The 13,497-nt window shown below is 52.1% G+C and overlaps 1 protein-coding gene across 1 annotated transcript in view; it reads left to right on the top strand.

Annotated features, from left to right (window-relative positions):
* MTMR4 (myotubularin related protein 4) overlaps positions 1–13,497 on the top strand; it is a 57,147-nt gene that overhangs the window by 9,769 nt on the left and 33,881 nt on the right. The window contains exon 2 of the mRNA XM_042025853.1: positions 11,112–11,185. Within this exon, the coding sequence (XP_041881787.1) occupies positions 11,183–11,185 (3 nt within the window). The 5' untranslated portion in view covers positions 11,112–11,182. The remainder of the gene's footprint in view (positions 1–11,111; positions 11,186–13,497) is intronic.

The raw sequence follows: 13,497 nt of genomic DNA, 5'->3' as shown, positions 1-13,497 counted from the left end.
GGGGACTTGCTATATATATCAAGTTGCCTTCTCTTCCCTTGTATCGATTGGCTGGGGATTTCCCTTTCTAAGAGTGCCTTTGGAGCAGCCAGCATGGCCAGCACTGTTTTTAGAAGCAGTTAAGCTCGTGCTTAGGGAGAGCACAAGATGGGAGCACTTAAGCTCAGCTGAACTTGCTGACCTGCCCACATCCTTTGAGGTGAGGTTACTAATGAAAGCAGGTCAGTGTGCGAGGCAATACCTTCATGGGATTTTCCATTGCTGAAGTGCAAACCAGTTTTGAAGGCTCCAGATATCTGGAAATAAAAGACCAAAGGCTCTGGTTTAACCCCCTTAAGCTCTGGGGGCTTGGGGTGGGAAAAGGGGTTTGTTAAACACTAGGTGAGGTATTGCTTGGTTTTAGGAGGGATACCACCTCCAGAAAAGTTTCATGAAGGGCAAGTTTCCATGTTCGCTGCCTGGCTGTGAAGAACAGCAGTGGCAACACAAAGCCCTGAGAGGGTTCCTTGGGAAGGAGGATGTCGAGGCAGTCAACATAACAAACCTCCAGGACAGTGCCTGCAAACCCAGGGTTTCCATGGGAGCCAACAGCTCTGACCACGCTCAAGTTGGACATGCAATCGAAAGGGAGCTCTTAACTTATTAATTACAGCTCTCAAGGGTTTTCATCTGCTCTTGTGGTCTTCTGTAGCTTGATGGTAAAAACCCTGAGCAAATGTTCATTGCTCTGTTTTAGGGGTTCTTCCTGTGAAGGGGGGAGCTGGGAACTTAATGTGATGATGGCACAATTATTGCAAGTTTTGGAGAGGACCTGGCTTTCCCCCAGGAGCGGGGAGGAGCGTTCAGCAGAGCCGTGTGTTCCCAGCCACGTTTGAAGGATCAGAGCTGCAGGGCCTGGCACGAGATCCTCCTCGTCGCTTGTGAGGAGGCTGCTGGGGAAACTGGGCTTGGTTTGGGTGAGTCAAGAGAATAAATCCTGGTGCTTCCTTGTCCTCTCAAACCTGCTGGTGGTTTCGGTCGTAGCTTTCTCACATGCATGCTTTTATGTGGGTTACTAAAAGACGCTTCATTTTATTCCCATGGAAGAAAACTACCCTTGGAAAAAACAGGCTCTCCTAGAAATTTTGCCAGTGGTGAATATAGTGGCACTTGAGCTCTGGCCTGGGGTCTGCCTCCAGCCAGCAGCACGTGGTTCCAGAGGTGAGGAGCCTCAGCCGGAGCTGGAACTGTGGCTGTCGCACGGCTGTGAACCCCAGTAGTGTTACAGGACAGTTACAGGGCATGTGATCACCTGGAATAACAGCAGTATTTTTTGCTTTCAGACACTGTTTCTATTGACTCTCTGCCCCAGGAGAGATTCCAGATCCTTGCAGGCAGGCACCACTTTAGATGCCCAAGGTGTCCTGGCTGCCCTTTACCAAGGGCTATAGTTCCCCCCATCCACCCTGTCCTCTGGCTACAGGAACATGCCTCAGAAACCTTAGGACTCCTAAAGTAATATCACATGGGTATGTTTATGCACCTGTGTAAAAGAATAATAGTTATATTTGTAATAACAACAGGGCTGAAGTTGTGTTGCTGCTGTTTGGTTGAAATTATTTTAAAATACCCACATGTTGAGTGCCAGGACATGGGTGCTTGGGAAAGCCCTGAGCTTGGCTGGGAAAAGCTGTAGTGGGGTGGAGAGGGGAAGTGGCACACTTCAGGACTTTATCTTTGGATTTCAGGGCCTTCTGATGCATTTGGGTCACATCTCTCAGGTTTTTTCTGCAGTCACAAAGATTGCCTTTCAGAAAAAACTGGCGTCAGAGACTCCCCGAGTTGATGGGAGTTAAAGGTGAGTTCTCCTGGTGCATAACGAGAATGGAGTGTTTGCACAGAGACCAGTTTAGACAGCACTTCTCCGGCCTGGAGACTTGGGATGTGACCTCAGCAGTGCAAGCACTGTTTCCTTGAAGCTGCTGCCTTCCTGAGACTGAGTTGAAGTCAGTGCCCGGTGCGGAGGGAGGCACCAGGGCTGCCAGGGCAGCATGAGAGGGAGCCCAGCGCCCACACATCCCTCCCTCCGGAGCTGCAGGGCCCCCAGGAACCGGCAGGAGCCTGGACTGCAGCTGGGATGGGTCCATCTGCACTGCTTTGGGTAGGGACCAGGCAATTGTGTGTACTTGAATAAAGGCTTAATTGTGACTTGAAATGTCCCAACTGCCTTTTTAAAGAAAAGCAAACAAAGCTGGAGAACAACAGGCTGGAGTTACAGGGAACTTTGGAAATGTTTGCCAAAGCTGTGCTTCCTGTCTGTGTCAGTCCGATGGTTATGGAGTTCAGCTTGGAGCCTTGCTTTGAATTCCTTCTCTGCCAGCTTGGGATGAAAGGCCTGGAGGGTGGGCATGGCACGGGGGCAGCAGGGCTCTCTCGGTCCGTGGATCCTCCATGTCCCTCTCTGCGGCTGCCTCGGGCTGGCAGGGATGGGGAATGATGGCAGCGCCTCCGCCAGGCCCCGCTCCTGTCCCCGCTCCTGTCCCCGCTCCTGTTGGCGGCTTTGGAACATGGAGGAGGAGAGGAGGCAGACGCTGACCTGGCAGGGGACCATCCCCGGGGTGCTGCTGCCACCTGGTGCCACCAGCTGCCCCAGCCCCGTGCCACCAGAGCCACAGCCCTGGGAGGAGAGGGGAGATGAGCTGGGAAACTCCTGCCTGGTCCGAGCTCTGCTTCCTTCACCGTCACTGTGTTCCCCTTGAAACTCCGATTTCACTGTCATTAATGGAAAGAGCAGAGTCAGCTGGCAGGAAGGCAGGCAGCTGAAATTAATTAGGCTTAAAATCATTGCAGAGATGGATAGCAGTGCTCGTTAGGGGTCTGGCAAAGGGCGGAGCTCTGCTCTCTTCCCTCATTATCCCGTACACCTTGATGGCATCTGGGTGACACTGCTGGATCCTCCAGCTGGGGTCTATCAGAATCTGCCTGTGTACCCCTGTCTCACAGAATCACAGAATGCCTGAGTTGAAAGAGACCTTAAAGATCATTTTGTTCCATCTTGCAAGTGATATAAGCTGTTTTCTGGCTCCTCTGTGGATCCATCTCTCCTGACTCCTGGCTGAGCAAGATGTGGCAGAGGAAAGGATGGGACAGACAAAATGCTGCTGGGGACATGGTCCTGCAGCTTGGATGCACCATAAGGATCTCCCCCTCCCCTGTTTCTTCACTCTTCTGCAAAACAAGTTGTCATTAGACTGCTTTTTTAGTCCCCAGGCAAAGCTGTCCCCTGAGCCCGACACAGAGGTGGCTGGCAGGTCTTGGCTCCAGGTGCATCCCTGGCCCAGCCTATCGAGTTCAGCATTTTTTGAATTCTGGTGGTGTTTTCCTCCCCCAGGCTCAGGTCTTGTTTGCCTGTTCCCCCCCCCCCCAGCTCTCTCCACACCCTATTCTACATTCCTGCATCCTTCCGTCCGTGGCTTCCACTGTTCCTTCCACCCGCAGCAGGCCTCATTTCTACACTGTTCAGCAGCACGAACCCCCAAGCTGCCTGTACCCCAGTGCTGCTCCTGCCCCGGTGACCCCTGCTCAGCTCAGTGGCCCCTGTTCCCACCAGCAGCTCTGCCCCAGGTCTGCACTGCTCTTCCCAAGCTCTGTGATCCCCAGCCCGTCTCTCCTCTCACATATTTCCTTTTCCAAAATTTCTCCTGTTTGCTCTCCCTTTTGGCAGTGGTGCATCCAGGGCAGCTCTGGGGTCTGGGCCTGCCCACAGCCATGCGGGCTCAGGGCTTGTGGCAGAGCTACTCTGGACTTTGCCAAACCAGAGCTTTGCTTGTATTGGGTATTAAGCCTGTGGCTGCTCCAGGCACACCTCTGATTTCTCCAGCCTTCTTTCCTCTTCTTTTTTTACTGCAGAGGACCTTGTTTCTTTGGAGGGGAAAGGACAAAATACAGTGTCAGCATCCCCTCCTGCCTCTCTGCATTCCTTCTGGTACTCTGCTCCTTTCCCTGTACCAGGCACAAGTTCTCCTCCGGTTTGTCTTCTCCTCTCTGCCTCTGTGCTGTCTGTTCCTCCCTGTTGCACTATTCCTCTTCCCCCCTTGCTCAGTTTCTCACCTGCCTCTCAGTCTTTTCCCGTGCCATGTACTTTCCGCCCTGTTAAAAGCAAAGCTCACCTCTGCTCCTACTCACCTCCTGTGCCTAATTTTTTTTCCCCACTTCCAGGATAAGTCCCTTGGACACAGCCCAGTCAAAGTGAAGTCCCTCATCTCCTCAGCCTGGAACTGCTGCTGCAAAAACCCTGAGCTTGGCAAAATCTCCATGTTATTCTCCCCTCCTTCACCATTTGGAAGGTTTGACTCTGTGGCAGTTGTGCTCCTGAAACCCTGAACTCACTCTGCCCATTCTCTCCTTTGCTCTGCTGCTCCTCCTGCATTTCCTTGGGCATTTGCTGTCCCAGCAGGGCTCTGGTTTCTGTCCTGTTGCTCTGTGTAACCTTATCCTCACATGCATCCCCAGCTCTCCTTTGCAGCTGGCACAGGCATATTCTGTCCCTCTCCCCCTGTGCCTGGCTGTCAGTCACAGGCCTGGATAATCTGTCCCTGTGTTCCCTGTGTCCCTCCGTGGCTGATCCCAGCCTCCAGCATTCTCCCTGTACAGCTGTATGGGCTTGCCCTGGGAATGGGCATGAGGACCAGCCCAGCACTGGCCACATGTGGGTGTGTTTTTGAGGGCTTTTCTCCTGTAGAATGGTGCAGTCAGGAGCATTCCTGGCTATGGCAGCTTTCCCTGAACCCTGCAGTCCTGCAGAGAGCTGACTGATGTGTCCTGGCCTGAGCTCTTGGGAACAATCCCACATTTGAAACCTAGCTGTTCCCACCTGGAATGCAGCTGGAGCCTCATCAGCCTTCAAAGAGGTCACGATTGCTTTTAAATATGAAATGCTTTCAAGATACTTTAATCATGACCTGACTCTTCAGTTGGATGACCAGGAAGGGTTTGCAAGCTGTGACCTTCTCCTGGTGGCTGTGGGTGAGGCGGGGTGGGATGTGGTTCTGTGCCAGGGCTGAGCGAGGCCATGGCCGTGCCTTGCTCTGTGTTGGCCTGGGACCATCCCCTGGGACTCAGGGCGGGCCATGCAGTGCCATGGCAGGTGGCCCCCTCCCCTGGGGTAACTCCTCTTGCCCTCCCCACATCTCCCAGGTAGGATAACTTTGAACATGAGACTCAGTCTGTGACCCTGAGCCCCTGGTCCTGGGAAGAGCAACTGGAGGTTGGGGTGTGCCGAGGGCACCGAGGGCAGCTCTGCTCACCCAGAGCCTGTGGAGATTCATGTATTCAGACCTGGACTAAAAACAACCATTTAATGAAGTTTTAAATACTCCAAGCAACAAAAAGGACAACTTTTCCCATAAGCTTGATGGAATTTATTCCATTCTGAAACTTCATCTACCAGTAATTGGTTTGAGATCTGTCCTTTTCAGGGACTGATACTTTGCATAAATAGTGCAGTATATTGAAGAATTCTTTTATTATCTTCGGGTTTTTAAGCTGCATAGGTGAGCTGGTTTTGCTTTGGATCAGTACATGGGATTGGTCTTCCTGCTCCAAGTGTGCTGGCTGAGCTCTGGCAGTTGTAGCCATGGTCCCAGCAGTGCTGGGGACAGAAGTGCCACCAATCTGTCGCCTCTGCCATCACTGCTATGATATATTTTTGCAGTAGACTTTTGCCAGTCTCTGTTGAGCAGCTCATGTAGAGGTGCCTGTGAGATCCTCTAAGCTGCACTTTCAGCAGCCCTTCATCCGTGGGTAATTCTGCATCTTGGAATTCAGCCCTTCTCCCTGGTTAGACCATAAATTACGATCCCTTCATGCTGCAGAGCAATCTGAATACTTTGGCAACTCGTCACCATCATCTGGTATTGCTGTGACATTCCTGGGCTCTGGTAGCCCAATCTTTTCTTTTTAATGGTTATTCAGCAGCAAAGGAGTTTTGTTGTTGAAGAGCAGCTGGTCGTGGCCTTCATTAGAAACAGCCCTCTGAGCTGTAATTTTGTTTAAAATAACAAAGACCGGCCCATACAATTTGCTTTGCATGTAACTGTGGGGTCTGACAATTATATTTTTAGCCTCTAATTAGTCGGGAGGCTTGAGATGGCTGTTTCTGTTTCGTTTGGGATCACAGTAAGGCTAATAGGTTTCCTGTTTTTTTCCTTCTAACATCCCCTGTATAATATTGGACTTGTTCTTCCCCTTTAAGTGCACCAGGACCAACTCCACAATTTTAGCTGAAGTTAAAGCAAAAATCTCTGCCTGGGGCAGATGCTGAGCGCAGAGAGCTCCGCTCCAACTGCAAACAATTGCTGGAGTTTTATGAGCAATTAAAATCGAGTCTCCTAGCAGGGAGCGAGGAGGTGCCAGGGGCCACCCACCTCGCCTGGGGCACCCACGACACCCCTGCAGCCGGGAAGCCTCAGCCAGCTCTTGCTCTGTTTCCCAGCTTTCCAAAGCTCCATGTGTGAATGTGCCCCGATGGGCATCCTCCCTCCTTCCCACAGGATCTCTGCTCCGTGTTGTGCTGGCAGGAGCGGGTGCTGTTCCTCATTATTCCGTGTTCCCTGCGCCCAGCTCACCATTCCTCGTTATTCTGTGTTCCCTGTGCCCAGCTCACCGTTGTTAATCCCACTGTGCTGGAGGCAGGACTCCCAGCTTTTTTCAGAGGTTCCCGTAAATCCGCAGCCCTGTGCTTTCATGGCACCTCCGTGAGAGCTGGGGAGGCGGAGGAAGTGATTCTCCTGGGTTTTGAGAGCCCGGTTGTTTGTGTGGATTGCTGGGATTCCCGGTTCCTGTTGCATCCTGGCTGCAGTTGCAGCTGAGAAGGGACCTGGGTGTTGCAGTCCAGAGCTGCAGTTCGGAAAATGAACAGTCCTTTCGTGGTGTTTGTGACAGTCTGGCTGGGGCCAAGGCTGAGCATCCTGGAGGATGCAGGCAGAGCTTGGTCCTGGCCAGGTTGTTCCAGCAGCCTCTTCCGCCATCTGCAGGAAACGGGGACAGGGGTTTGCAGACACTGCTCCAGTCCCTGCCACTGTTCCACACCAGGAGGGGCAAAGATCCCTGCAGGCAGTATCGTGGTTGCATAAGGAAGTGTGGTGTGAGTCACATGAGCAGGAGGCTATGGGAGAGCAAATGAAGGGTTTTACGAGTGTTCTCAACTCTGACACAGCTTTATTATCTGAGGGCTTGGCTCCCAGACCGAGAGTTCCAGAGGAGGTTACAAGCTATAAAAATGCTCAAGAGGAGTGAGTTATTTTCTGTACTTCCCCCAGCCCAGGTGTGTCAGGTGGCACCACCTCACCAGCCCCACCAGCAGCACCAGTGCTGTCCTGTGTCTCCCTCCAGTGAGCAATGGGGAGGGCAGGCAGCTGCTGGCCCCACGCTCTGCCCATGACTGCGCAGCAGCAGAACAGCCTGAAGCTCTGGGCTTTGGGGTGACTTGGGGCTGAGAAAACTCAACATGAGCTGTCAGTGTGCACTGGCACCCAGAAACCAGTGACGGGACAAGGGGGAATGGGGTCAAACCGAGAGAGGAAATTTAGGTTGGATATATTGGGAAGGAATTCTTCTCTGTGAGGGTGGGGAGGCCCTGGCACAGGGTGCCCAGAGCAGCTGTGCCTGCCCGTGGATCCCTGCAAGTGTCCAGGGCCAGGCTGGACTTGGAGCAACCTGGTCTTGCCCATGGTAGGGGCTGGAACAAGATGAGCTTTAAAGTCCCTTGTAACCCAAAGCATTTTGTGATTCAGTGATTCCATCTGTGTGTGAAAGGCAATTGTTCTCTTTTATCTTCTTTCCAGTGCCATCCTTTTTGTCTTCGCATTCTCTGTCCCTGGTCCCCTTTTCATTTAATTCTGTAGCATCAGCCTCCACCTTGGCATAGCAGGTGGCCAACCCCAGCCCATCCCCTGTGACCAAGATTTTAAGGGGAGCTTCTGACCTGGATTTTGGGGTAATCCAGCCTCCTGCATGGGAAGCAGCTCTTTGAGCAGCTGCCAAACCTGACTTCCACAGGAGAAGTTGTTGGGTCCAGCCCAGAGAGGTGCTGGACAGCATTGCTGTGGGCAGCTGCCACCTCTTTCCCAAGGGCTAGAGACCCTGGGCTGGAAGCCACAGGGGCAGAGCCAGCAGCCAGTGGGACATGGCAGCCTTTGCAAAGAGGAGGGCCATGGCCAGCCCTGGAACAGGGGGGTGCATCTGAGGTGCCAGCACAGGAGCACGTGGAACTGCACTAGTGCTCGAGCAAGGCTGCCTCCTTGGGGTAAGGCTGCAGGTCCTCAGAGGTACAAGCAACACTTGGGGGTTTGTGGTATCTCCTGGCTTTTTCTCACCCCATAAATCCTCAGGAACCCCTTCAGCTTTGCCCCTGCTCCCACAGGAGGAAGAAGGCCCTGGGGACACAGGAGCAGCAGCATTCCAGCAGGCTGAGCTCATGGGGCCGGAGCCCCTTGCCTTCCTCTCGGGCAACTGGCTGTCCAGAGGAGCTGGGGGATGGGAGCGAGGAAGAACCTCCTCACCCATGATGAAGCTGCAGAGTTTCAGTTTCTGGTCATTACTGACTTGTACAAGGAAGGAACTGAGGAGCTGCACTGGCCAGTAGCAGTGATTGGATGCACTGGCACAAAGCACACTGCAGGAACTGTACTCCTGTTGTTGAGAGTTGTCAATAACTCAAGTATCTTCAGATTCAGTGACAAAAGCATATTTAACGTTTTTCTTCCCCACAAACTAATTGTGCTTCTCATGTCACTTGCAAGTCACTGGTTAGCAGTGACTCTCCTGGTGGCTCCTGCTGGAGGCTCTCCTCTGTGAAGGCTGATATGGGAGATCTTTTGCTAAGTAGTGGGAAAAAGGCTTTTACAGTTCAAAAGGGCCAGACTGATCTGGGTTTGAAGGGTGATAGTGCAGTATTTGGCTTTTTCTGTTTTCATAGAAAATTTGATTCCCAGTGTGGGGGTTTTTTTCATAGTTTCCTGGAACTTGGTGGTCTGCTTTTAAATATGACAGAATGGTTTGGGTTGGAAGGGACCTTCCAGACCATCTCATTCCACCCCCCTGCCATGGGCAGGGACACCTTCCACTGTCCCAGGCTGCTCCAAGCCCCAATGTCCAACCTGGCCTGGAACACTTCCAGGGATCCAGGGGCAGCCCCAGCTGCTCTGGGCACCCTGTGCCAGGGCCTGCCCACCCTCCCAGGGAACAATTCCTTCCCAATATCCCATCCAGCCCTGCCCTCTGGCACTGGGAAGCCATTCCCTGGGTCCTGTCCCTCCATGCCTTGTCCCCAGTCCCTCTGCAGCTCTCCTGGAGCCCCTTCAGGCCCTGCAAGGGGCTCTGAGCTCTCCCTGGAGCCTTCTCCTCTCCAGGTGAGCACCCCCAGCTCTCCCAGTCTGGCTCCAGAGAAGAGGCGCTCCAGCCCTGGGAGCATCTCCATGGCCCCATAAAAATAAGAATTAAATACAAAGATATATTGCACAAGTCTGGAGTCCTTTCTGGCCTCCCATTCCTTTCTCCTGTCCTTTCCTGTTGAGTGCATGGTGGGATGTGAGAGATGAACTGAAAGGCCAAGGATAAGGATTCCAACCTGGGCACGGCAGCAGCAGGGTGGGAGCAGCTGTGTCACGGTGGGAATCACATCTCAACAATGACTCCTCAGTGCTGGCATTCAGCTTGGCCTTCTGACATGTGGGTGTCAAACCTGACTTAAGTCTGGGCTGGGAAGGAAATCCCTGAGCGAAGGAAAGCCTTGGGCAGGTATTCAAAGCTCCTCTGTAGCCAACAAAATTCCTGAATGGTGGAAGGAGGGGGATTCCCAGCTGGGGTGTGTTGTGTGAGATGTTTAGATAATCTTCAGTTGCACATTTGTTGGCATTTGTATTTCATCTGAGGAGGAAAAAGGTTAAAATTAATGGTGGCAAAATTTATGGAAGACCTTGAGCATTCCCAGAGCTCTGATGTGCTACAGGGGACTGGCAGAAATCAGGCTTGGTTGGTGGGCTCTGAGCCATCCTTGAGCTACACCAAAATACTGAAGATCCCTGCTTAAAATATCATTGTATTTAAAAAACATTGGGACACACATGTGCAGATTTCTGTGCTGCTTCACAGAATCCCAGAATGGTTTGGGTCAGAAGGGCCCTTAAAGGCCATCCAGTGCCACCCTGCCATGGGCAGGGACACCTCCCACTGTCCCAGGCTGCTCCAAGCCCCAGTGTCCAGCCTGGCCTTGGGCACTGCCAGGCCAGTGAGAGGCTGCTCAGGCAGGTCAGTGGTACCAGGACAGGAGTGCCCAGGGCTCAGCCCATCCCTGGTCCCGGTGTTTAATTGTGGATAATTCCATCCCCTATGTGGGGCTGGAAGAGCAAAGCAGAGGCAAAATGTGGGCAGATGAGAGAGATGTTGGTGATCAACTGATTTTGTATTGGAGACACCTGAAAACCTTGAGGAAGGGTCTCTTCCTCCATGGAGCTCCCAGGATCCCCTGTGGGACCATCTGGTCCTATTGGGAAAGATCTTCTTGGAGCAGGACCTTGTTCAAGTCTTGCTGCTTGGCTTTTCCCTTCCTACAAATGACCTCTCTTGAGCGGGGAACTGCTGGTTTTTCCTGGTACTTGGAGTGTTTGCATCCTGCCCCACCTCCCAGGCATGACCAGATTGGATTTTAGAGGTGTTTTCCTCCCACGACCACAGCAATTTTCTCCAAACGCTCAAGTTCCCTGTGAAGCATCTTCCACAGGTCCTTGAACCACAATGGCCAAGTCTGTCTTCCTTCAGCTCCCTCCTGTGGGCTTTGTACCTGTGGGGCACTGGATGCTGTGTGCTTATGTGACAAGTCCTGGGTGCTGTGTTAGTGAGTGACTGAAAGGATTTGGTGTCTCCCCATGATGCTGAATCTGATTTCCAGCAGCTCCTGGAAAGGGCACGAAGCAGAGGTTGGCAGGGATAGGTACAGACAGGGCACTGGCCTCAGGGCTTTTGATTTTTTCCCCTCTGTGTTCACACTGGAGTACCATTCCTGTAAATTAAACTTCTAAACTAAATTCCTGTAGGTTAAACTTCTGCTCTGGGTTGTCTCCTCTTTGCTGCAGGTGAGACTTGTGGAGGAACAAGAAGAGACTGAGCTGTGATTGAACCAGAAGGCTTTGGACGGTGCCTGAGGATGGTGAGTCCATGTCGTCTCTACAGGATGGACCCTGAGGGGCTGGAGCGTGTCCAGGGCAGGGAACAGAGCTGGGAAGGGGCTGGAGCCCCAGGAGCGGCTGAGGGAGCTGGAAAGGGGCTCAGGCTGGAGCAAAGGAGGCTCAGGGGGGACCTTGTGGCTCTGCACAAGTCCCTGACAGGAGGGGGCAGCCGGGGGGGTCGGGCTCTGCTGCCAGGGAACAGGGCCAGGAGGAGAGGGAACGGCCTCAGGCTGGGCCAGGGCAGGCTCAGGGTGGGCAGCAGCAGCAGGAATTTCTTCACTGAAAGGGTGCCCAGCCCTGGCACAGCTGCCCAGGGCAGGGCTGAGTCCCCGTCCCTGGAGGGGTTTAACAGCCCTGTGGATGTGGCATTTGGGGACAGTGGTGGCCTTGGCAGTGCTTTGGGGATGGTTGGACTCAATGATCTCAGAGGGCTTTTCCAACCCAAATGATTCCATGATTCTGGTCTGCCTCTGTCCTCTGTGGGTGGTCTTGTTCTTTGTGTGTCCAAATCTTGTACTGCAGCTAAATGTAGAAGAAATACAAGAATGAGCAAGAAGGGTGGAACAGTATTGTGTATTATATGCAATAATGTAACAGAGAGGATTTATCACTGTCATCGAGATGCTGTTAATAGGATACATTTACCCCTAAACCTCTTATTGGAATATATTGGGAAAAAAAGTTAATAAGACTGGAACCCCCTTCTGTCTCCCTGGACTACTGACATAGTCATCCAGTTTTTGTGGCTTACTGATTTATTTTTTCTTTAAATCTTACTGCTGGGGTTTCTCATTGTGTTCCTCTGTCGCCTCTCAGTGAAGGATTTCACACCATGTTAATAACAGCTCTGGTGCCACCAAAGGAGCAGAAATTTCACAAGAATTAGTCACAGAAAAATGTGGTAGAAAAGAATCTGAACCACAGCCAAAGCAGCCAGATTGCTGATAAACTCGGATAAAGGGCCTCTAATGCCTCCGGCAAGAAATAACCCAAAATACAAGGGATCTGCTGGGAGGAAAAAAGCTGGAGACTGGGAATGTTGAAAGATATGCTGAGAGTGTCCTGAGGGGGGTGGTTTGAAGAGGGGTGATCTGCATGTGGGCTGTGGGTGGGCAGAGCCTGAACTTGCTGCAGTGACATGGATCAGCACCAGCTCCATGTTGTTGTGGGGGACAGAGTGCTGAGGAGAACAGCAGAGACACACAAAGGGCTGGAAATTCAGATCGAGGACATGAAAATTTAGGTTAACCATGTTAGAAAAAGTAAAAGATAAAAATCTGGCAGAGTGCTCGAGGAAATGGTGACGTCCCCTGAGGGATTGTCCCCGATGTGTTTTGTTAACAACTGGTATAGGAAAGGAAACGTGCTCTCTGCATTAGCTGAACTCTCAGCTCGAGTAGTTACACACACAGCATTTTTGCTGTAGTCCCTGTCCTTGTGCTCCTGGTGCTGCCTCAAGATCTCCTGTGCTTCCCACTGGAAGAGCTGATCCCCACGTGAAGGGTGAAGAACTTGCTCTGGGGTGGAGAGGTGAACGTCCTCGCCTGTCACAACCTGATAAAGGATCTCACACTTCAGCTTGGAGCTGCCCTGGTGCCCCATTGGAGGTGTAAAACCCAACAGCTTCTCTGGGTGGGACTGAGTTGAGAGGGATGCAGAAGTACCCAGATATGAATGAAAAAAAGGGAACAAACTCATGGAAAATGCATCAAAAATCCCTGCAGGAAACACAGAGAAGGCTAGGCTGGGCCCCCTGAGGACAAGGCTGGTCAGACATTGAAATGACAGGGCCCAGTGAGTGCTGCAGGGGAGCGTGGCTCAAGTGTGTGCCCTCACCTGGCAGGACCTACAGCTCAGGGACTTGGTATTGCAGAAACTATTTACTGATGTTTTATGAGTCCTTGGTAGGTTTTCCTTCCATGAATTCCTCAGGCTTTCAAAAACCAGGTGAAGATTTGCAGTTGTGTCAGAGCTGTGCTGCCGAGCACCTCTTGCTTTGTTTTGGAACCAGCCCAATGTTGTTTTGGGTGGTTCTTGTACTGGGAATAACAGTAAGGTGTGGTGCTGCCTGTGAGCATCTCCTGCCCTTCAGGACTTTGTAAATCTCCACACATTCCCCTTGGACATCTGAAGAGCACTAGTCTTTTAAATTCTCTGCAGCGAAGCCACCTTTAGTTCTCATCACCCCTCCCTGGACCTGTTTTGGGTTTTGTTTGAGTGCACAGACTGGAATTTTGGATTTACTAAAACATAGAAGCTTTTCCCTATACTCCTTTCCTGTGTCTGGACAGAC

Source organism: Corvus kubaryi, unplaced genomic scaffold (genome assembly GCF_017639235.1).
Source record: "Corvus kubaryi isolate FWS band 111438036 unplaced genomic scaffold, C.kubaryi_AGA036_p1.0 37284, whole genome shotgun sequence".
NCBI classification, from domain to species: Eukaryota; Metazoa; Chordata; class Aves; order Passeriformes; family Corvidae; genus Corvus; species Corvus kubaryi.
Note: the sequence above shows the minus strand (reverse complement) of the source record. Positions and strands in the feature narration are given on the sequence as shown.